This window comes from Phocoena phocoena, chromosome 5 (assembly GCF_963924675.1).
Source record: "Phocoena phocoena chromosome 5, mPhoPho1.1, whole genome shotgun sequence".
NCBI lineage: Eukaryota > Metazoa > Chordata > Mammalia > Artiodactyla > Phocoenidae > Phocoena > Phocoena phocoena.
The window spans coordinates 32,323,386-32,345,190 of record NC_089223.1 but is presented as its reverse complement, the minus strand read 5'-3'; the positions used below and the strand labels follow the sequence as shown (position 1 = coordinate 32,345,190).

The following is a 21,805-nucleotide window of genomic DNA, read 5'->3' as shown; positions in this document are numbered from 1 at the left end:
AACAATAGACTAAATGATACAGAAGAATGGATCAGTGAGATGGAAGACAGAGTAGTGGATATCACTAAAGATGAATAGAAAAAAAGAATGGAAAGAAATGAGGACAGTTTAAGAGACTTCTGGGACAACATCAAGGGTACTAACATTCACATTATAGGGATCCCAGAAGAAGAGAGGAAGGGGCAGAGAACATATTTGAAGACATAATAGCTGAAAAATGCCCTAACTTGGGACAAGAAACAGACATCCAAGTCCAGGAAGCACAGAAAGTCCCAAAGAGGATCACACTAAGACACTTTGTAATTAAAATGAAAAGATAAAGAGAGAATATTAAAAGCCACAAGGGAAAAGCAACAAGCTACATACAAGGGAACTCCCATAAGGCTATCGGCTGACTTTTCAGCAGAAACTCTGCAGGCCAGGAGCGGCACAATATATTTAAAGTGATGAAATGGAAAAACCTACTACCAAGAATAACTGCCAAGGCTCTCAATTCAGATTTGATGGAGAAATCAAAAGTTTTACCCACAAGCAAAAGCTAAAAGAGTTCAGCACCACCAAACGAGCTTTACAAGAAACGTTAAAGAGACTTCTCTAAGCAAAAAAGGCCACAACTAGAAATATGACGATTATGAAAGGGAAAAGCTCATTGGTAAAGACAAACATACAGTAAAGGTAGTAAATCAACCATGTACAAAGCTAGCAGGGTTAAAAGACAAAAGCAGTAAAATCATCTATATCCACATTACGCAGTTAAGGGATACACGAAACAAATAGATGTAAAATATGATGTCAAAAACAGTAATCATGAGGGGAGGAGAGTAAAAGCGTAGAGCTGTTAAAATGTGTTTTAAATTAAGAGAGCAGCAACTTAAAGTAGTCATCCATCTATCTATTTATAGATTGCTCTATATAAACCTCATGGTAACCACAAACCAAAAATCTATTCTACATACACACACAAAAGAGAAAGAAATCCAAACTCTAAGTATAGTCATCAAATCTTAAGGGAAGAGAATAAAAGAAGAAAGGAACAAAAAAGAACTACAAAAACATCCCCAAACCAATTAACAAAATGGCAATAAGGATTTACATACATGTCAAGAATTACTTTAAGTGTAAATGGACTAAATGCTCTAATCAAAAGACGTAGAGTGGGGACTTCCCTGGGGCACAGTAGTTAAGAATCTGCTTTCCAATGCAGGGGTCGCGGCTTCAATCCCTGGCCAGGGAACTAGATTCCACATTCGTGCCGCAACTAAGAGTTCGTATGCCACAACTAAGGAGCCCGTGAGCCACAACTAAGGAGCCCGTGAGCCGCAACTAAGGAGACTGCGAGCCAAAACTAAGACCCGGTGCAACCAAAATAAATAAATTAAAAAAAAAAAGACATAGAGTGGTTGAATGGATACAAAAACAAGACCTGTATATATGCTGCGCACAAGAGACTCACTTCAGATCTAAAGACACACACAGATTGAAAGTGAGGGCATGGAAAAAGGTATTCCATGCAAATGCAGATCAAAAGCAAGCCAGAGTTGCATTACTAGTACCAGATAAAATAGACTTTAAAACAAAGACTTTAAAACAAGAGACAAAGAAGGATTACATAATGATCAAAAGATCAATCCAAGAAGAAGATATAACAGTTGTAAATATATATGCACCCAACATAGGACCACCTAAATACATAAAGCATACAGACATCAGGGAGAAACTGACAGTAAATAATAGTAGGGGACTTTTCATATCTCATTTACATCAATGGGCAGATCATCCAGACAGAAAATAAATAAGGAAATACTGGCCTTAAATAACACATTAGACCAGATGGACTTCCTAGATAAACATAGAACATTCCATCCAAAAGCAACAGAATACATCTCCTTTTCAAATACACATGGAATATTCTCCAGGACCGATGACATTCTGGCCAAAAAACAAGCCTCTGTAAATTGAAGAATACTGAAATCATATCAAGCATCTTTTCTGACCACAATGCTATGAGACTAGAAACTACAAGAAAAAAACTGCAAAAACACAAAAGGTGGAGGCTAAACAATATGCTACTAAATGACCAACGGATCACTGAAGAAATCAAAGAAGAAATTTAAAAATACCTAGAGACAAATGAAAATGAAAACACAACAATCCAAAATCTATGGGATGCGACAAAAGCAGTTCTAAGAGGGAAGTTTATAGCATTACAAGACCAGGACCAGATGGCTTCACAGGAGACTTCCACCAGACATTTAGAGAAGAGTTAACATCTATTCTTCTTAAACTATTCCAAAAAATTGCAGAGGGAGGAACACATCTGAACTCATTTTACAAGGCCAGCAGCACCCTGATACCAAAAGCAGACAAAGATATCACAAAAAAAGAAAATTACAGGCCAATATCACTGATGAACATAGATGCAAAAAACCTCAACAAGATATTCAGTTCAAACTGAATTGAACAGTACATTAAGTGGATCATATACCATGAAGTGGATCATATACCATGATCAAGTGGGATTTATCCCAGGGATGCAAGGATGTTTCAATGACAAAATTCAGCGTCCACTTATGATAAAAACTCTCAACAAAGTGGGTATAGGGGGACATACCTCAACATATTAAAGACTCTATATAATAAGCCCACAGCTAACAGTATACAAAACACACTCCACGATGAAAAGCTGAAAGCATTTCTTCTAAGATCAGGAATAAGACAAGGATGCCCACGCTGATCACTTTTATTCAACATAGTGTTGGAAGCCCTAGCCACAGCAATCAGAGGAGAAAAAGGAATAAAAGGAACCCAAATTGGAAAGAAGTAATTAAAACTGTCACTGTTTGCAGATGACATGATACTATACATAGGAAATCCTCAAGATGCCACCAAAATCTATTAGAACTAATTAATATTAGAATTAATAAATTAATTCAGTAAATTTGCAGGGTACAAAATTAATATATAGAAATCTGTTGCATTTCTGTATATCAACAACAAATTATCAGAAAGAGAAATTACGAGAACAATCCCATTAACTAAACCTTTTCTCCCTAGTATAAACAGTTTGGTTGAGGTATTGATATCTTCCACATATTCTAGAACATACCTTCATTTATTCCTTCACTAAGAAAGAGGACAATAAATAGCTTAAATGTTTAAATAAATAAACATTCACCCTGGAAATGGAGAAAACAAACTTTATTATGATGATTTGAGATTTTGTGCATGGTAAAGGTATACACATGAATCTTGTTTCTCCTATGTTTCAAGACAGAATTAATTTAAAGATTTATTGTAGACTAAAGCATCCAAAATACTGTGGTACATAGGTAGCTATGAACATACAAACACTTTGATGCACAGCGTTCATTCTTTTCTTCAAATAGGCAGTCAGCATTTTGATTCATAAAGGAACAAATGATGAGAATATATCAGTATCAATGTCAGAGAGCGCAAGACTTAAGTGTTCTATACACAAAACATATGAAACAGACCTATAAAGGTGGAATGTACACAATTTAAAAAGAAAACAACGCAAGTGAAAACCCCTCATACTCATACATAGGATTGAAAGGCTATAGAAATGAGAATAATATAAAGAATTCTAAGAATACACTCTGTTCATGACAGAACATTCCCATGTCATAAAGCAAAACATTGGGTTTAAGGCTGTGTTGCTTTCAAAAGTTACTGGAAGTGCTGTACATTCACTGGAACAACATAGCCAATCTATTCATGTTTTAGAATATTAATAGCTTTCATACATTCTCCACAAACAGACCACACAAGCACTGCCACACAATTCATCTTCAGAAAGTTTAAGATTAACATCATGATTTGTGGCTTACTGTCATTTAAAACAAAAAAAAATTATTTATTTATACCAAATTTTTGATGGGCACTTTGTTTCCTTTATGGCAATGCTAGATTCCTAGTTATCAAAAATATTAAAATAATTTTAAAGTTTAAAACCCTGCAACATTTACAGAATGCAACAGTATTACGACTTTTGATTTTAAGCAAAATTAGACAATGTTTGCAGCAAATAACTTCAATTTTATCCTACCTTGAAATGTCTTATTTTTAAATTATACTAAAAATATTCCTCCTTTTTCAGAAGCTGGTGAATAGGGAGGATAAGATAGAGTCCAAATGTACATAAAGATTTTTCCCATCTGAAGTAATCTGCAGATTACCTGATGCTTATTTGCTATTTTCTCCAATTAACTCAATAGGTATTACCAAAGCATTTACGTGAACCCTTCAGTGTTAAGGATCCATAGACACTTGCTAGCGTACTGCTTTCCCAGTTAACTCTGTTAGGACATACCTTGTATATTTAGTAGTAGAATCAAGTGTGTTCTAGTTGCATGGATCTCTTAGTATTTATTTGCTTCAAATCTAGTCAAAGAGTAAATTAAAAGAAGGAAACTTGGGGACTTTAGTTACTAGAGATTAAAGTTTGATCAAGATACTAAGAACCATTTTTTTAAAAATGGCTAACAGTCATAAAGGCTTTTTATTCATGTGTTTCTAGGTAGTGAAGTGACTCTCCACCCACCTCCCTGTGTCCAGCAGGGGAGGTCTGTGTCAGAGATACAGTTACTAATATCTATAAGCGGGGAGGGATGCATTGTCACCTACCTTTACATTCTAACTGGCAACATTTTGCCGTAAGTGCCCAGGGGAAATCTGAATGGGTAATTATTCAGTGCTACTTATCGTGAATGTATGACAGGTTCTGTACACTTGACAAAGAGAAATCAAACAATAATGGTAGCCCAGAAAAAAAGTCACTTATTTTACTATCCTTCTCAGTTTACCAGAAACCATTTTTCAAAGAATGTGACAAAGTTTCATTTAAATCTTGTCTATTCGTATCTTATCAGCAGCACTTTTCCCCCTAAAATATGCTTACTAATACAGTAAATGCACATATGTATCCAAATTTGAAATGTTATCTATACTTTAACATATATGATTACACATATTTTGGGGATATATAGTGTTTCCTGGAGTTCCCATAGCATGTGTTTTAGTAACAGACAGTGGAACAGGTCTGAATCAAAGTATCTCTTCTTTCATTCCAGTTTCATTCCAATATTGACATGTAAAAAAATTAGCTTTGTATTCAATCTACTATCGAGATATCCAGTCTCATATGGTACGATGGCTGGTTAATTTCTAAATTCACAAGTATAATTTAAATGTGCAAAAAAACCTCTTTAAGTAAACTAGTCTTAAGATCAATGGCCTATGACAGAATCTACACAGGAAGCCATTTTTACTTGTGAAAATAAACTGAAATTCATTTAACCAATTTAAAAAGTTTCCTTTTAAACATTTCAGAAGTTATCAAGGGTCTAGCTTATCTTTTATGCAGAATGTTAATAAACGGTAAAATGAAATTCCCTCACTAGAGTGTCAGCTCCAAGGGGGCAGGGATTTTTGTCTGTTTTATCCATTACTTTATCCCCAGTGCCTAGAATAGCCTCTGGCACCCAGTAAGCGCTCATTAAATATGAATGTTTAAATTCAAAGACTTATTTCACTGACATTAGGAAACAGTGTCTTAGTTTAACGTTCTAAAAATGTCATTGATTTATTTAACGTTATCATGGACAGTCTCAAGTATTTTGAAAATTCTACCTAACAAAATACTAAACCTAAATGTAAATCTTCCTGAAAAAAATTTTTTTCAGAGGTTGATTTGGGCATAATACATTTGATAGATAATTGGAAGATTTATTTCCCTTCTAAATTTAAAAATGTCCTATATAAGAGAATGGCTGAATTATAAATTAATAAGCAAGAAACATCACATTCATATAGTAATACATGTGGGAAATGTTTTCTTATAGTACAGTTCTAAGGTGCTTCCAGTGAAAAAGGTCCCAAAGTCCTTATTGAAAATGCCAAACATGACATCCTGTTTGGCAGAACTGAGTAGAAAATTAAACAGTGGAAATAGACCACATCTTATTTTACAGTATTAGACTGACTAAATTATTCTTAACATTTTTCAAAATGCATTTATACTTAAAGTTAAATGTAACTCAAGTTGAACTTTTGACCTGTTTTTTGTTTTGTTTTTGAAAGCACAGAAGGCCATTTTCTGACTAAAAGTCAGCCAATACAAGCATTCCTGGAAAATGGCAAAAATTACGCCTGCTTTAGGGCTTTGCTCTACTGGGACGGCTTCAAACTGTGCAGTTAAGGAATGTGCTGAAGATGCTTCTGTCTTTCAGAGTGCTGCCTATTTCAATACACCAAAGATTCAGCTATATATATCTATGTATGATACATTCTACCCTACCCTAATCATGTATATATAGTCCTTTAATGCCTCTACTAGTCATTAGACAATGATAAATAACCATAACATGCCCTTACCTGTAATGCTTTTGAGATAACACAACTTTGGTAACACTTGTTTCTAAAAGGAAACCATTGATCAATCACATGCCTTTGGTTGACACCATCAGTCCTCCAAAGGGCTGCTTATGGCTCTCTGTCCTAGGATACTGGTGTCCTACTACATGTGCTGACATCTTGCAAGGAGGTAAAGCTTTCGCATTCGTGAAGTGGAAAAGGAGAGACACATGTGAGAACGTGACACAGAAAATGAGACTGACTTTTTCTTGATTACATTCCAGTGCATTAATCTGGAGTTAATGGGGCTGGTGTAATATGCTTTTCAAAGTGTTAGGAATTTCAGGATTCCCTGAAAATGAACTTTGTTTTTTGATACAGTCTGAGCAGGAGAGATGAAAAGAACACATGAAGAAGATCTTTGCTCTAACTCAGAAAGGATGGGAAATTTGCATTGATTTTTTTAAGTGCTAAACTCAAGACGCTTGCTAATCCCAGCTGGGAGGATTTTGCAAGACAGTTTCCATTTTTCCCAAAGTAATTTATATGTAGCTACTAATAACCAAAAAACTGTCACAAGGGTAATACCTACTGTAAAAGTGAGGTTAGAAGATCCCCTGGGTCTTGTGACCGAGGTTAAATAAAGTATACAACTATAACAGATTTTGTTTTTGTTTTGTTTTTGGAAGCTCTGCGCAAAAGCTACCACTCACAGGATTAACAAATACCTTTACATATTCTAGTTGCTTTTTAATGCTTATTTGATTTGCAAAATTAGTTTAGCTACATAAATCCCTGTCCTATAAGCCATAGTTCACAGGTGTAAAACTCTGCAGTTTTTATAGATTCAGTAGAAGAGATTTCTTTTTTTTTCAACCCTAAATGTGGATTATGGAAATCAGATATGCAGTTTTTAAGGAAATCGTTACATTCAGAAATAACCTTGGAAAGTTCACTGATGATTCCTTCTAGCATGAAAAGTCTAGTATAATCTGGTCCTGCGTTGAGAAATCCATTCCAGTTTATGTGTAAGATCTTTGTAAGGGGTTGTCCAGTTGCCCACTGTTACTGTAAGTACCGATACACCTTGAAACAGTGGTTTCCAGAGTCTGCAACCACCACGTGGCCGTCTGAAGTTAGGGCCAGGCCTTGGGGGCCATAGAGTGGGTCAGCAGATGTGTTAATGTAGGACAAAAACGATCCACTTCCATCAAAAACCTGTAAACATAAAGTCAGAGTGTAATAGGAAAAGTTACAGTAATACGATGAAATAGGGGTTAGAAAACCCTTAATGCTAATGTTTTCAGTATAGAAGCATGTGTGCAACCCCCCAGGTTTGTTCAGGTCACTATCACAGAAAACCCCTCCCTCCACTTACCTTGCTCTCCCTCCCCTCACTCTCTATGCCCCACAGTCACTGACAAGGAATGTGCCATTGGCCATAGGATCTCACTTATACTCTTACAGTGGTCACATGTGAGGGGAATGGCCCTGGATGCTGCCTGAAAAATCCTTATTTCTCACTCTGAGCTTATTCCCAATCATAAGAGAGAAAAATCAGCAACTAGACCGCAGAAGAATGTCCTGAGTCACAGTGTGCAACGAGAATACAGAAATTACTTTTTTCCTTTTCAGAAAAGAGTAAGTTATACGAAGTCAATGGTTCAACAAGTACATTAGATAGAAAGTGGGCTTTTTTGGTCCGTAAGCTTCTGCTATGAGGAAATAAGAGGAACACTCCTCCTTCCCAGGCCCAGGCTGGTTTCTTTCAACCATTCTGGTTGGCCCGTAGGGTGTTTCAAAAGGCAGGTGTGATGAGGGCCACAATATAAACAGCTTAGCATCTGTGGTCCTATACAGAACTGCTTTGTGAACTTCGTTTCCTGTCTGCTTCTGGCTTCCCATCAGATATAGACGCCTCTTCCAAATGTAGGGGTCCACTGGGATAATTAAGCAAGATAAATATACTAGAGAAATTAAAGCATACAGTGTTACATTTAAAGTCTCAACCGTTTTCCTGAGAAGTGGATACCTATATCAGATTCAACTGCTCAGCTGCTGTCCTCACAGTAACATCTGAATGCTCCTAGATTTACCCAGAGCACCCTGTGGTCCCAGGTGCACTGCACAGACCCACACAGGCGACGATGAATTGCCCTGTCTGTAAATGCATGTTTAGATACATGCAGGTGACTACACAAGAGACATGGGAGAAAAGAAAAGTCTTTCTTCAGTGAGGACTGAAAAGCTTTGCTCTTAATTTAGAGGAAAATCAAAATTTGGTGTCACAGTCCCCTCTGGTAGTCTGACAAAGACTATAGAGCCCATCTCAAAATAGTGTTTTAATAGTTTTTTTTTTTTCCAGAATGTAACCAGTTTTATTATTATTTATATCCAACCAAAATGCCAAATGCCATTCAAGATACCATTATTCCTAAACCATGGAAACATATTTGAATTAATTATTGTTACTCTCTTTTTTGGTTCACTTTTTATTTTGAAATAGTTATAGATTCATAAGAAAGTTGCAAAGACAGTACAGAGAGATTCTGCGTACCCTCCATCCAGTTTCTCCCAGTGGTTACATCTTCTATACCTGTAGTACAATATTAAACCCAGCAAACTGACATTGGAATGTGTGTGTATAGTTGTACGTTTTATCACAAGTATAGATTAATGTAGCCACTGCGACCAACATACAGAACTATTCCATCATCACAAAGATCTGCCTCATGCTGCCTCTTTATCGTCACACCCGCTCCCCTTCTCCCAACATCTCTAACCATTGCCAGCCACTACCTCTTTTCCTTCTCTATAATTCTGTCATTTTGAGAATGTTACCTAAATGCAATCATACAGCAAGTGATCTTTTGAAAGTGGCTTTTTTTCACTCAACATGATGCCCTTGACATGCATCTAAGTTGTTGAGGGTATCATCACTCTGTTCCTTTTAACTGCTGAGTATTACCCCACAGTGTGGATATAGCAGTTTGTTTGGCCGTTAATCTACTGAAAGACATCTTGGTTATTTTCAGTTTTTGGCTATAACAAATAAAGTTTCTATGAACAACAATGTAGAGGTTTTTCTGTGGACATAAGTTCTCATTTCTCTGGGATAAATACCCAGGAGTGCAATTACTGAGTTGTATGGTAAGTGTATGCTTACTTTTTTAAGAACCTGCCAAACTATTTTCAAGGCTGACTGTCATTTTACATTCACACCAGCAATGTATGAGAAATCTAATTTTTCTGCATGCTCACCAGCATTTGGTATCATCAATATTTTTAATTTTAGCTATTCTAATAAGTGTGTAGTAGTATCTCATCATGGTCTTAATTTGCACTTCCCTAATGTCTTTTCGTGTTTATAACCTCTTCAGTGAAACTTCTCTTCATGTCTTTTGCCCATTTTCTAATTGGACTGTTTGGTTCTTTTATGTCGAATTCTGAAAATCATTATATATTCCAGGTATAAGTCCTCTGTCAGAGAGTGTGGTTTATAAATATTTTCTCCCCGTTTGTTGCTTATCTTTTTATCCTCTTAACAGAGGCTTTCACTGAACAAAAGTTTTTAATTTTGATAAAGTCCAGTTTATTGATTTTGTTTTTTTATGGATCATACTCTCAGTATCATGTCTAAAAATTCTTTAGCAAGCCATATGTCCCAAAGATTTTCTCTTAGAACCTTCTAAAAGTTTTATAGTTTTACACTTTTCATTTAAATCTATAATCTTTTTTGAGTTAACTTTTACATAAGATGAGGTTCATTTTCTTTCCTTTATGGAGATCTTAGTTGTTCTAGCACCTTTTGCTGAAAAGGTTACCATTCCTCCATTAAATTGCTTTTGTACCTTTGTCAAAAAGTCAGTTGGCTGCACACCTGTGGGTCTATTTCTGGATTCTCTGTGCTGTTCCCTTGACCTATGTGCCTATCCCTCCATTAATACCACACAGTCTTGATTACTGCAGCTATAGAATAGCTATATAACAAGTCATGAACTCAGGTAGAGGGATTCCTCTCTCTTCTTTTTCAAAATTGTTTTAGCTATTCTAGTCCCTTTACTTTTCCACATACATTTAAAAATAATCTTGTCTATATCTACAAGAATTCCTGCTGGGATTCTGTGTTAAACCTGTATGTCAGTTTGGGGAGAACAGACTTTTTTCTTGAGCCTTGCAATCCATGAATACAGTATGTCTCTCCACTTACTTAGATCTTCTTTTCTTTTTTACACTAGCATGTGAGCTTTCAGATATACATACTAGACATGCTTTGTTATTATATCTAGATATTTCCATTTTTTTCAGCAATTTTAAGTGATATTGTATTTAAAATTTTGGTGTCCACGTGTTCGTTGTTACTATATAGAAATACAATTGAGTTTTATATGCTGATCTTGTATCCTGTGACCTTGCTGAACTCTCTTATTAGTTCTAAGAACTGTTTTGTAGATTCCTTGATATGTTTTTATGTAAACAGTCATGTTCTCTCCAAATAGGGATAGTTTCTTTCTTTCTTTCTAATTTGTAATCTTATTTCCCTTTCTTTCCTTATTGTATTGGTTGGAACTTCCAGCACTAATGTTGAATAAGAATGGTGAGAGCAAACATCCTTGCCTTGTTTCTGATCTTAGAGGAAAAGTTTTCATTCTTTCACCATTAAGTATGGTGTTAGCAGTAGGTTTTCACAGACATTCTTTATCAAATTGAGAAAGTTCCTGTATATTCCTAGTTTTCTGAGATTTAAAAATCATGAATAGGTATTGAATCTTATCAAATGCTTTTTTCTGCATGAATTGATATGATCATATTATTTTTATTCCTTGGCCTTTTAATGGGGTGGATTACAACGATTTTTTTAAAATTCTCCCTTTATTACATTGATTTTTAAATACTGAATCAGCCTTGCGTTCTTGGAAAAAACCCCACTTGGCCGTGGAAAGATTTTCACATATTGTTGAATTCTATTTCCTAACATTTTTAAGGAATATTAAAATATTCCTCATCTATAATCATGAGGAATATGGTCTGTACTTTTCTTTTTTGTACTGTCTTAGTCTGATTTTGGTATCATGGTATCAGAAGCTGAGTTGGAAAGTGAACTGTAAAGTGTTCCCCTGTCTTCTATTTTCTAGAAGAAACTGAACTGGTGTTAACTCTTCTTTAAATATTTGGTAGAATTCTCCAGTGAAACTTTCTGAGTCTGGAGATTTCATTTGGGGGAGTTTTTAAATTATGAACTAAATTTCCTTACCAGCTGTAGAGCTATACAATTTATTTACTTTATATTGGGTGAGTTGAGGCGTTTGTACTTTTTGAGAAATCGGTCCATTTCATCTAAGTTGCCAAACTGATGCGTGTAGAGTTGTTCGCAGAATTCCTTACTATTCTTTTGATGTCTGCAGGGTCTGTAGTGATACTAGCATTTTCTGTCTTTTTTTCTTTGTCGGTCTTGCTAGAGGTTTGTCAGCTTTACTAATCTTTTCAAAGAATAACTGTTTCATTGATCTCCTCTTGAATGTAAATGATTTCTGATACTATCTTCACTATTTCCTCCCTTCAGCTTGCTTTCAGTTTTTGCTCTTCTCCTAGCTTTTTGAGGTGGGAACTTGGGTTCTTGATTAAAGACATACTCTCTTTTCTAATGTAAGCATTTCGTGTTATTAGTTTCCCTTGCAGGTAGAATGGTGGTTACCAGAGGGTAGGGATTGGGGAGAAATTGGTCAAAGTGTACAAACTTCCAGTTAGAAGATGAACACGTCCCGGGCATCTAATGCGCAGGGTGCTGATTATAGTTATAATACTGTGTGATGTACTGGAAAGTTGCTAAGAGAGTACATGTGTTCTTACCACAAAAAAAGAAATGGTAATTATATGATGTGATTTTGAAATATATAAGTGTATCAAATCAACATGCTGTATACCTTAAACTTGTACAGTGTTCTACGTCAATTACATCTCAATAGAGCTGGGGGAAAAGAATTCCCTCTCGGCAATGTTTTAGCTGCATTCCACAAACTCTGATATGCGATATTTGCATTTTCATTCACTCCAATATATTTTTAAATTTTCCTTGAGACGTCCTCTTTGACTCATGGGTTATTTAGCAAAATAATGTTTTTAGATGCATAGGACAAAATACATGGGATTATAAAGGAAAACAATTATATTAAAATAGAGTCATCAAAGTGCTACAGAACTGTGATATAGTAATATAGGTGCTTTTTAAATTAACACATTCAATAACAAGGAACAACGACAGGTCTAATGATGACTGTAATTTTTAAGTAGTGATCAGTATAACTGATAATTCGAGATGTCTACAATTGTAGTATGAAAATTTCTGTAATTTCTCTTGGTGACAAAGGTATAGGTATCACTACAACTACTGTGATTATTGCCTATATTCATAATTAAAGGAAATTATAATTTTCAGTTAGAAGTTAGTAAAAATAATGATGTAATATTTTTGTTCAGTGGAACCCTTAAATTCTAGCTACAAATGCTTTTGGGGTGTGTGGGATACACACTAAGAATCCCTGATTTAGAGGGTTTCACTCTGGCAATATGTTGACTTTTTTCTACTCCACCTTCTTTTGTTTGATTATTTACAGTCTAATTACCTAATCAATGAACAAATGGAAAACATTCCAGTCTGGGGTACAGACAATTCTCCACTTTCAACAAACACCAATCACTCTAAACAAATAAATCCGTATTTTAATCTACCTGGATCCTGCTGTTTCCCCAGTCTGCTACAATGATGTTTCCATTTGAATCCACTGCTACACCCGTTGGAGCATTAAACTGCCCATTTCCTTCTCCATTTGAGCCAAACTTCAACATGAATTCTCCTTCCTGATTAAACACCTGTATGAAATATTTTAAGATTATTTTATTTTAAATTAAAATAGTTAAGCAAACATTATGGCTTTTAAAAATATCTGAGCAGGTTATTTAAGACATTCTTAAAAAAGAGGGGGGAAGTCTATAAGCTAGACTTCCATTCACTTGTGGTTCCCCAATTTACTGTCTAAATCTGATTTAGCATTTGTTAACCACTTCTTTTTCTAGCTTATATCTGGTTATATTACTATGTGAAAAGACTTTTGTTATAAATTATAAAATATATACAAACATAAGCCAATACGAGTAAGTAGAGCTGTAATTTCCAACATTACTCTTTCTGCATTTAAATAAACAGCTAATTTCAAGAACAGGCATTGTATTTCTAACAGGATGGATGATCACTCAAAGTTGAATCAGAAAGTAAGAGCTTTTTGTTAAGCCAGATACTCAGAATTTACTACCATTTTACTAAGTCAACATAACAAGAAAGGGTGGTAGGCTGGACCGCGCATTTATAATAAGGAAAATTCATCGAATGGGTGAGTGTGAGTGTGCGTGTATGTGTGTGTGATGGCAGCAGGTGAGGAATAAGAAAAGGACTTTTTAAAATAGATTTTCTCAGAATATATTTTAGTTAGAATAGAGAGTTTACATGACCCTAAGGCTTTGATGAATAGAGCCCATGAGAGAGGGAGGCTGACAGAAGTCGGGGCTAAACAGAACTTTTAAGAACTCTCAAATTCTCTAATATCTGATATGGTCAAGCACTGGGCTGTTGTGCTTAATTAAATATTCTTATTAATAGAGTGTTACTGTATATGTATCAACTGCAGATTACTCAGATTACTAATCTTGAGAGAATTAAAATTTTAATATGTGTTTAATGATAAGACTATAGTTAGCATGACTTTATCTCGATGATTCTGGTGATACTTTGAAACGTCTTCGGGAATTATTTTAAGCTTCCATTATCATGCAACATGTGTAGAAGTACTCATTAACGAATCAGAAAGTGTTACATACAAGGCACCCATGAGGGTAAGGTTCCTAAAATATGGACCTGAGAGAGGTCACTATGTCTCAGGACCTTTTAGAGATTCTCCTATTGCCATCTCTGTGGTATAAAAGATTAAAATGATGCTATTTGTTTTAGTTTCTTTTCTTGTCTTTTTGTTTTTGGTTTTGGGGTTTTTTTCTGCCGCACCACACAGCACGCGGGAGCTTAGTTCCCTGACCGGGGATCGAACCCACATGCCCTGCAGCAGAAGCATGGAGTCTTAACCACTGGACCACCACGGAAGTCCCTCTTTTAGTTTCTTATGATGGGAAAGTGAGACATTTCCATCTCTAAAGCCTAAACATTCTTTAAGGTAAAAAAATGTCATGACCACTTCCTGAATTAATTACATACTTGCCAAGTAAGTAAGCCACCTCTTTGGTTCTTTGGAAAGGACAGAGATAGGAACCAGCTTTTCCTAAAATATCATTTAAAATCTTTCCTGACTCTTTTTATCTCCTTCACATAAACATTCTACTTTTAAAGACCAAAAGGAGTGTTTGTATGCTGGCGAGGACACGACTGATTATTCTCTGATCTTTCCCTTATTAAGTTGTACAGGGGAGGGATAAATTAGGAGTTTGGAATTAATATATACACACTATTATAAATAAGATAGACAATCGGCAAGGACCTACTCAATAGCACAGGGAACTCTACTCAATATTCTGTAATAACCTAAGTGGGAAAAGAATCTGAGAATAGATATATATATATATAACAAAATCAGTTTGTTGTATACCTGAAAACTAACACAACGTTGTAAATCAAACTGTACTCCAATACAAAAATGAAAAAAGAAGTTGTACAAATAATTTTTGTTTGTTTGTGTTTAGCTTTCTGAGTTAGTATGTTTTCCTTGGCATAATTCAAACAGCTTACGTGCTTCTGCTCCATTTTGAAATAATGGAGAAGGCCAAATTTAGTCTTAACTGTTTTGCAATGAGAAAAAGGCATAAAGTGAAGGTAGATGAAGAACTAACTAGCCCACTCATTAGCCCTGACCTATAGGTCTGGTTTTTACATTTACCAACAGAGAAGTGACTTGAATACTAGAACTCTTGCTAACTGCCCTGTGTTATATAGGAAACAAAAGCCCAACTATTCCATAAGAGCTATATGGCAACGACTGTCAAAGAGAAGAGAAAAAACAAAATGACTGGGTTTTTTTCCCCACTAAATAAGAGGAAAATTGAGTTTAAATAACTAAACTGCCTCTACAGTATTGAAAACTTAAAAGTGTTTTCATAATCTTAATCATGATGTCACATATTTTCTATTTTTCCCATCTAAAAATGTCATTCCATTATTTATAAATTATTCAGATGAAAACATATTAAGAGGCAGAAGTATGAGCTGAAATCTTTTTTATAGCTTTGTTTTTTGATAACAAATTTTTATAGCAAGTTTCTATAAGTCGGACGATAATCCTTTTCTGATTTCAAAATTCTGCTCACCTCAATACCACCTCCACTTGGAAGTCTTCCCTGACTATCTTAGCAATGGACATGTACTTTCTTCTGGATACCTATAGAACTTTATATGTACCTATTTTTAAAAAGTCATTCATTGCTCCTGCCTTACATTCTGGTCACTCACATGTTTTATTTCCTCCTCCAGCACCAGTCAGGGCTGGTAAACAGGAGCCCTCCCACATACCAACACTAGGTGGTTCAGAGAGCTGCCTGGGGCACTGGGACGGGGAAGGCTCTGAGGCCACGGGTGTGCTTAGTAGAAAAGAGCAACCTGATTAACATCACTGTCTTCTGGTGGGGGTGGGCAGCACCTATGCCAGGCTTTGCTGGCCTCTGGCACTGTTAAGATCTATATGTATTTTCTTCTCGTTGAATGCGCTACAGTTAAATGAAGGATTCCTCTATAAAGAGAGTGAAGGGCAGGAAGCGTAATAATAGCCAAGTTATCCTTTTATAGTTACATTTATCACACGGGACTGTTACAGCCCCCTGGGAGGACCGTCACAAGCCCAGGCCCTGCTGCCTCTTTGATCTCTGTTTCTCTCCTCCTCCAAAGATTTTCCCACTGTCCTCTTCCTTTTACCAAGGCTGGGCATTGAGGGAGGCGGGGGAGATGAGGATGGAGCCCCACCACTATGGTAGCAACTCTGGAGAGACTACATGGCAGGAAGCAGCCTTACAAGTAAGCAGCAGTGGGCATCATTTCCCCTCATCCTGCCCCGTCACCATGGCCCACTGTGCTCTCCTCTTTGCACAGGGACTTGACACCCATCTCAAAAGCTCAAGGCCTTCCCATTTACTCAGGTTAAAAGTACCTTCCTCCAGGAAGAAGTGGGGAAACGAAGCAGTGAAGAGAAAGTACCTTACTTAGGGTGTTAAAATCCTATCCCCATCTAGCTATTCTAGCTGTCAACAAAGGCAAATTGTTTTTAAAGTTTGGTTGCTCAATGGTTGTCTCTAAGTGCAAACTTTAGTCATTGGCCTACCACCTGTGCTGTTTTCTTATCCTCCCTCACATTTGAAATGCCTCACTTTAAAAAATTTAAATGAATTTCCTTACAAGGAAAACTTTATATCACTTCTATAAGTGCAAACCAGTATGACTTGATGTAAACAGAAGGTAACTCTAAAAATATATACACAACACTTAAAAGAAAAATGTCTGCCAGTGCACTGTCCAGGACCACCTGGCCTCCCCTTCAATGGAACACACATCACACTTTGAGAAGCTTGGTCTAGAATGTCATTAAATATTTTCTCTTTTCAGTAAGTGAGACATTGATTTTCAATCACTTTAGTATTTCCTGGTTTGCTCATAATAAAGGTCAAATCTCTCTTCTCTCCTCTACCTAGTAAGAAAGATGTACTACACTATTTGGGAGAGGGGGTGGGCATTGTTTTCTCAGGAACACCAAGTGTGTGAAAGGATTCTAAGATGTATGAAATACACTACATGAATGCATGCCAGGGCTATTTCCCTCCCCAAATCTGTTGCTGTAGCAGAGTTCTGATATCTAATTTTGTTTGAAAGGTCTTATAATGCGGAAAATTGAAGAAAGTGATTCATTTTAATTTACTGAATAGCCACGAGACATTAAGCTTCAGAAAGTTCTGCCTCTCTAAGTTCAAGCAATTGCTTTTTTTTTTTTTTTTTTTTTTTTTTTTCTGCGGTATGCGGGCCTCTCACTGTTGTGGACTCTCCCGTTGTGGAGCACAGGCTCCGGACGCGCAGGCTCAGCGGCCATGGCTCACGGGCCCAGCCGCTCCGCGGCATGTGGGATCTTCCCGGACCGGGGCACGAACCCGTGTCCCCTGCATCTGCAGGCGGACTCTCAACCACTGCCCCACCAGGGAAGCCTCCAAGCAATTGCTTTTTTGAATTTCATTTTCAAGTTATCTCCATTTACACCGGTTTCAAATTAAGGAACTTATTGCCACCATATTTTGTTCACTTTTCTGACTCTCCAAAGTCTGTATGTCCAAATTAAAACCCGCATCTTTAAGGAGAAACAAAAATCTTCTCTTTTTGGCTACCTCCCCTAGGTCCTGTGTGTATATATGAGTGTTATGTTTTCTCCCAGACTGAGTCCTCAATAAAAGCAGTTAAAAGTTAACAACAATTGATGTGTTTATGGTACCTTGACAGAATGATTATGGAAATCTGTAACAATAATCTCATTATTGCTATTTACAGCTGCGAAATGGGGACCTGAAATAAAGATAGGAAAAAATATGTGATGACCATAACAACTAAAATGATTACAACAACACAGTAGTTACGAAACTTCATATATTAACTTAGTTATTTAAGAAAGAACAAAGAATCGTAAACTCAGTCCTTGGAAGGTCATTCAGCCTGACCTCTGGCTCCAGATAACACAAATTCGATAGCATTCTACGCTTGTGACTGTCTACTCTGCCTTCTTCCAGATCAAGCTAAGAGTGCCAGCAGCCCTCATGAAGTGGAATGAGCAGTAAGCATCAGGAATCATTCTCCGCACCACCATCTGAAAGTCCCATCTGCCAGCTTCCCTGATAGTCACATAGGACCCTCAGCTCTCACCGAGGAGAGACATGGTAACTCTTAGCACCAATATGTAACATTTTTTTCAAGTAGAGCAGAAACCCACACTTTGTAATTTGGGGTGACATTCAGAACCTGGCAGAACTGGAGACAAAGCATAAAGAAAGGTTATGCAAATTAACACGAATGGCCAAAAGCATCCTTTCCAAAAGAAAATTAATCAACTGTTTTCAGCCTCTTCTTGCAGATGTAAAAAACGAAGTGATTGCAAAGTGGCACACCAGAAAAAGAAGGAAAAGAGACGGCCCTTCCTGTGCTTAGCAAATATTCTCAACTCCTGCTCTCTTATAATCACCTAGACAGGTGAAAAGTATTCTCATTCAGAAGCTCTTTAAATAAAGCTACAGCTAGGTGGAACCAGGAGGTTCTCCATGGCTCCTCAAACATTTTTATTTAAAAAACATTTTATTAAAGCTTATATTTTATTTAATGTTAATATTCGAAGGTTGGACTTCTGAGTTGTAAACTGCCACCAATAAAAGCCACACACGGGCTGCAGTTGAACTTACTGTGGGCGGAGTCATTGAGCAGCATCTAACCATGCTTTCGCTTAGATTCCATCCCCAGTATCTTTCCCAAAGCCAGCAAAAACACTGGGGAGGAGGCGTCTTCAACATGCTCCAACATCATGCAAATGTGAGCAGAAGAGGCATAAAAAAGGGGGTTTACATATTACCATCGAGTGTACCTGCAAACTGCCTGTCCCCATTTCCTCGGCTACCAAACCTGGTGACTATTTTCCCGTTTGGTTGGAAGATAAACACGCAGCACGCCTTGTTATCCACCACGATGATGTGCCCATTGCGGTCCACAGAAACTCCTTTGGGCCCCATCAGCTTTCCTGATCCGATTTTTGTCTGTTAGAAACAAGTGCAGAAATGAAGTTGAAAGCACTACGGAACATGAAGACAGACACTGGTGTCAGCAAACATTTACTTGACTGTTCAGAGGTGCACAGTGCCACAATGAGCATCTGTCTTGGAAATCTGTCTTTGTCACATCCATTATCTGTTACCGATATTTATAGGAAATCAGTTTTTTAAGGAATCACTACCACAATTGTTCTAGAATCTCCTTAACTAGGGCCACAGTTCCCTTGTAAAGAGGCAGTGTGGTATAGCAAGAGATCACCGAGTGAGGAGTAGGAAGACCGCCCCACACCTGTCACTTGCTTCGGACACACCTGATACAGCACAAATGGATTTAATTTCCTTAAGATTCAGATTCCTTATATATTAAAAACGTCAAAAAATGACTTCAGTCACTTCCATTGATATTTCTGGAATATGTATTAAGTAAAATAAAGTAGGTAAACTGTTTAGTGTAGAGCATAGCACATGTTAGGGAAGCAGTCATTAAAGGGAAGCAGTCACTGTCATTATTATATGTCGTAATTAATATCGAAATTGCGAGGCATCTGCCATTGAACTTTACTACAATTAAGTTCCACACGGGTGGGAATCATGTCTGTTTTATCCAGCACTGTGTACTCAGAGCCTAGCACACTTCTTGGTGCCTAACAGGTACTCAACAAATATTTGTTCAATATATTAACTTCCAAAGTCTACAGGGTAATAATGATGATTGGTTCCAGTTTTCACAGTATTTTAAAATGACAAAAAAGCATTAGATTTCTATTAAACAATATGCATTTAAAATCTTACTCATTTTTCTGAATAGACTATAGTATGCATATAAATGTCTGTTTGTTGCAAAATACATGTCTTATACCTTTACTTTTCTACCTCCATCTTCTAGAGTATTTATAAAGTAGTACTTTACTCATTCACCCATTTGTTCACTAATTCTACAAACAATGATAGAGCACCCACTGCATGGCACCTGGTAGACAAAGATGAGTTAGACACAGCGCCTACCCTCAACAACATCTCAGCAGCACTGTCTACCGTGCCGTTTTTAAAGTGACTGGTGTCAAATGTTCAATTTGGTAGATTTGGGAGAATTCAATAGGCCATCTCAGAAGCCATGTGGAACAACGACCTGATGAGACAGGTCAAGGAAGGAGAAGGACCACCCAAGGCGAGGGAGAGGTGGGCAAGAGGGACTGGGAGATGACAGGGACGGCAAGAACTGCAGTCCTCCCCGGCACCAGGACGGAAAAGGTCAGGGCGAAGCAGATCTCTCTGTGCTTTTATGAAGGACCTTCAGATATATTACTGAACAAAGCAAGGTACAGAACAGTGAGTAGTCTGAGCCCATCTGTATTAAATATGTGTTTGTGTGTATACATATTCCTGGAAGAGAAAGTAAGAAACCAAATAGTGTTTATATCTTCCAAAGTGATATTAGTGACGGTAGGAAAAACTCTTATTTTATACTTCTCTGTAGGCTTATTTGAAAAATCTATTTGCATGTGTTACTTTTTAACTTAAAAATTTAAACTTTAAAAAAATTACATTCTCAAAGGTTCTGTTTTAGTCCCCTTATTTTCCCTCTCTCTGTTAATGCTGTCTGATAGGAATGTAACGTAAGCTACATATGTAACTTAAAGTTTGCTAGTAGCCACACCAAAAAACAGAAAAAGAAACAGGGAAAATTCATTTTAGTTATGTATTTATTTAACCCAATATAACGAAAAGGTACCATTTCAATATGTAGTCAATATAAAAATTATTAATGAACGATTTTACATTCTTTTTAGGGGACTAAGTCTTTGAAATCCAGTGTGTATTTTACACTCATGGCACATCTCAATTCAGACCAGCCCCCTTTCAAGAACTCAGTATCCACATGTGGCTTGTGGCTACCATATTGGACAGCACAACTCTACACACTTCTAAAATCTCATTTATGCTATGGCATCAACTTTCACCTCCATGTGTAAGATTCTCAAATCCATATCTTTAGTCATGGCCTATTTTACAGGTTATCACCTCAAACTCAACCAATGTCAAAACAAAAAACCAAAAAAAAGATAAAAAAGAAACCCCAAACTAGCACCTCCTGATTTCCTAATTATTTTTGTGACACCACAGTTAGTCCAGTCGACCAGGATCAAACTTTCAAAGCAAAATTCATCCTTTCTTTCACCAGTTTGAACCTCAGTTTCTTCATCTATAAACTGGCAGCTATGCTATTTACCTCCTGGGTCGTGCAGATTCTGAAGGATAAAGGAGACTGTCAAGCACGATCTCCTTCTCTCCCACCCTATCCAGCTGACATTATACTTGACTCGCAGGATTATCTTCTTTCCCCCAAACACATGAAGATACGTGCAGAGAGAGTATGGAGAGAGGGACGGGGACCTTTCCACAGTGGAGGTTCAGACTTTGTAGGATCTTGTAAGTTTATAAATGACTGAGATTCAGATTTGATCTCTTTAGAATAAAGAGGTACATTTACTTAGGAAGGAAACACTGGCATTCTTGCAAGGGAATCTGTTGGTTAATTTAATTCTGATTTTGCAATCTAGCCCAAAGATCAGAGACTATAACATAATAGCTTGCA

General features: G+C 36.8%; 1 protein-coding gene across 5 annotated transcripts in view; it reads right to left on the bottom strand.

Moving 5' to 3' along the window:
• Window positions 1–7,437: 7,437 nt before the first annotated feature.
• TRIM2 (tripartite motif containing 2) overlaps window positions 7,438–21,805 on the bottom strand; it is a 52,398-nt gene continuing 38,030 nt past the window's right edge. For 4 of the 5 annotated variants that reach the window (XM_065877127.1, XM_065877129.1, XM_065877128.1 and 1 more), the window contains 4 exons: window positions 19,026–19,194; window positions 17,892–17,962; window positions 13,102–13,242; window positions 7,438–7,590 (listed from right to left, as the gene is read on the bottom strand). In XM_065877127.1, the coding sequence (XP_065733199.1) occupies window positions 7,438–7,590; window positions 13,102–13,242; window positions 17,892–17,962; window positions 19,026–19,194 (534 nt within the window). Of the gene's footprint in view, window positions 7,591–13,101; window positions 13,243–17,891; window positions 17,963–19,013; window positions 19,195–21,805 lie in introns of all 5 variants that reach the window. The other variant, XM_065877126.1, reaches the window with a different exon arrangement.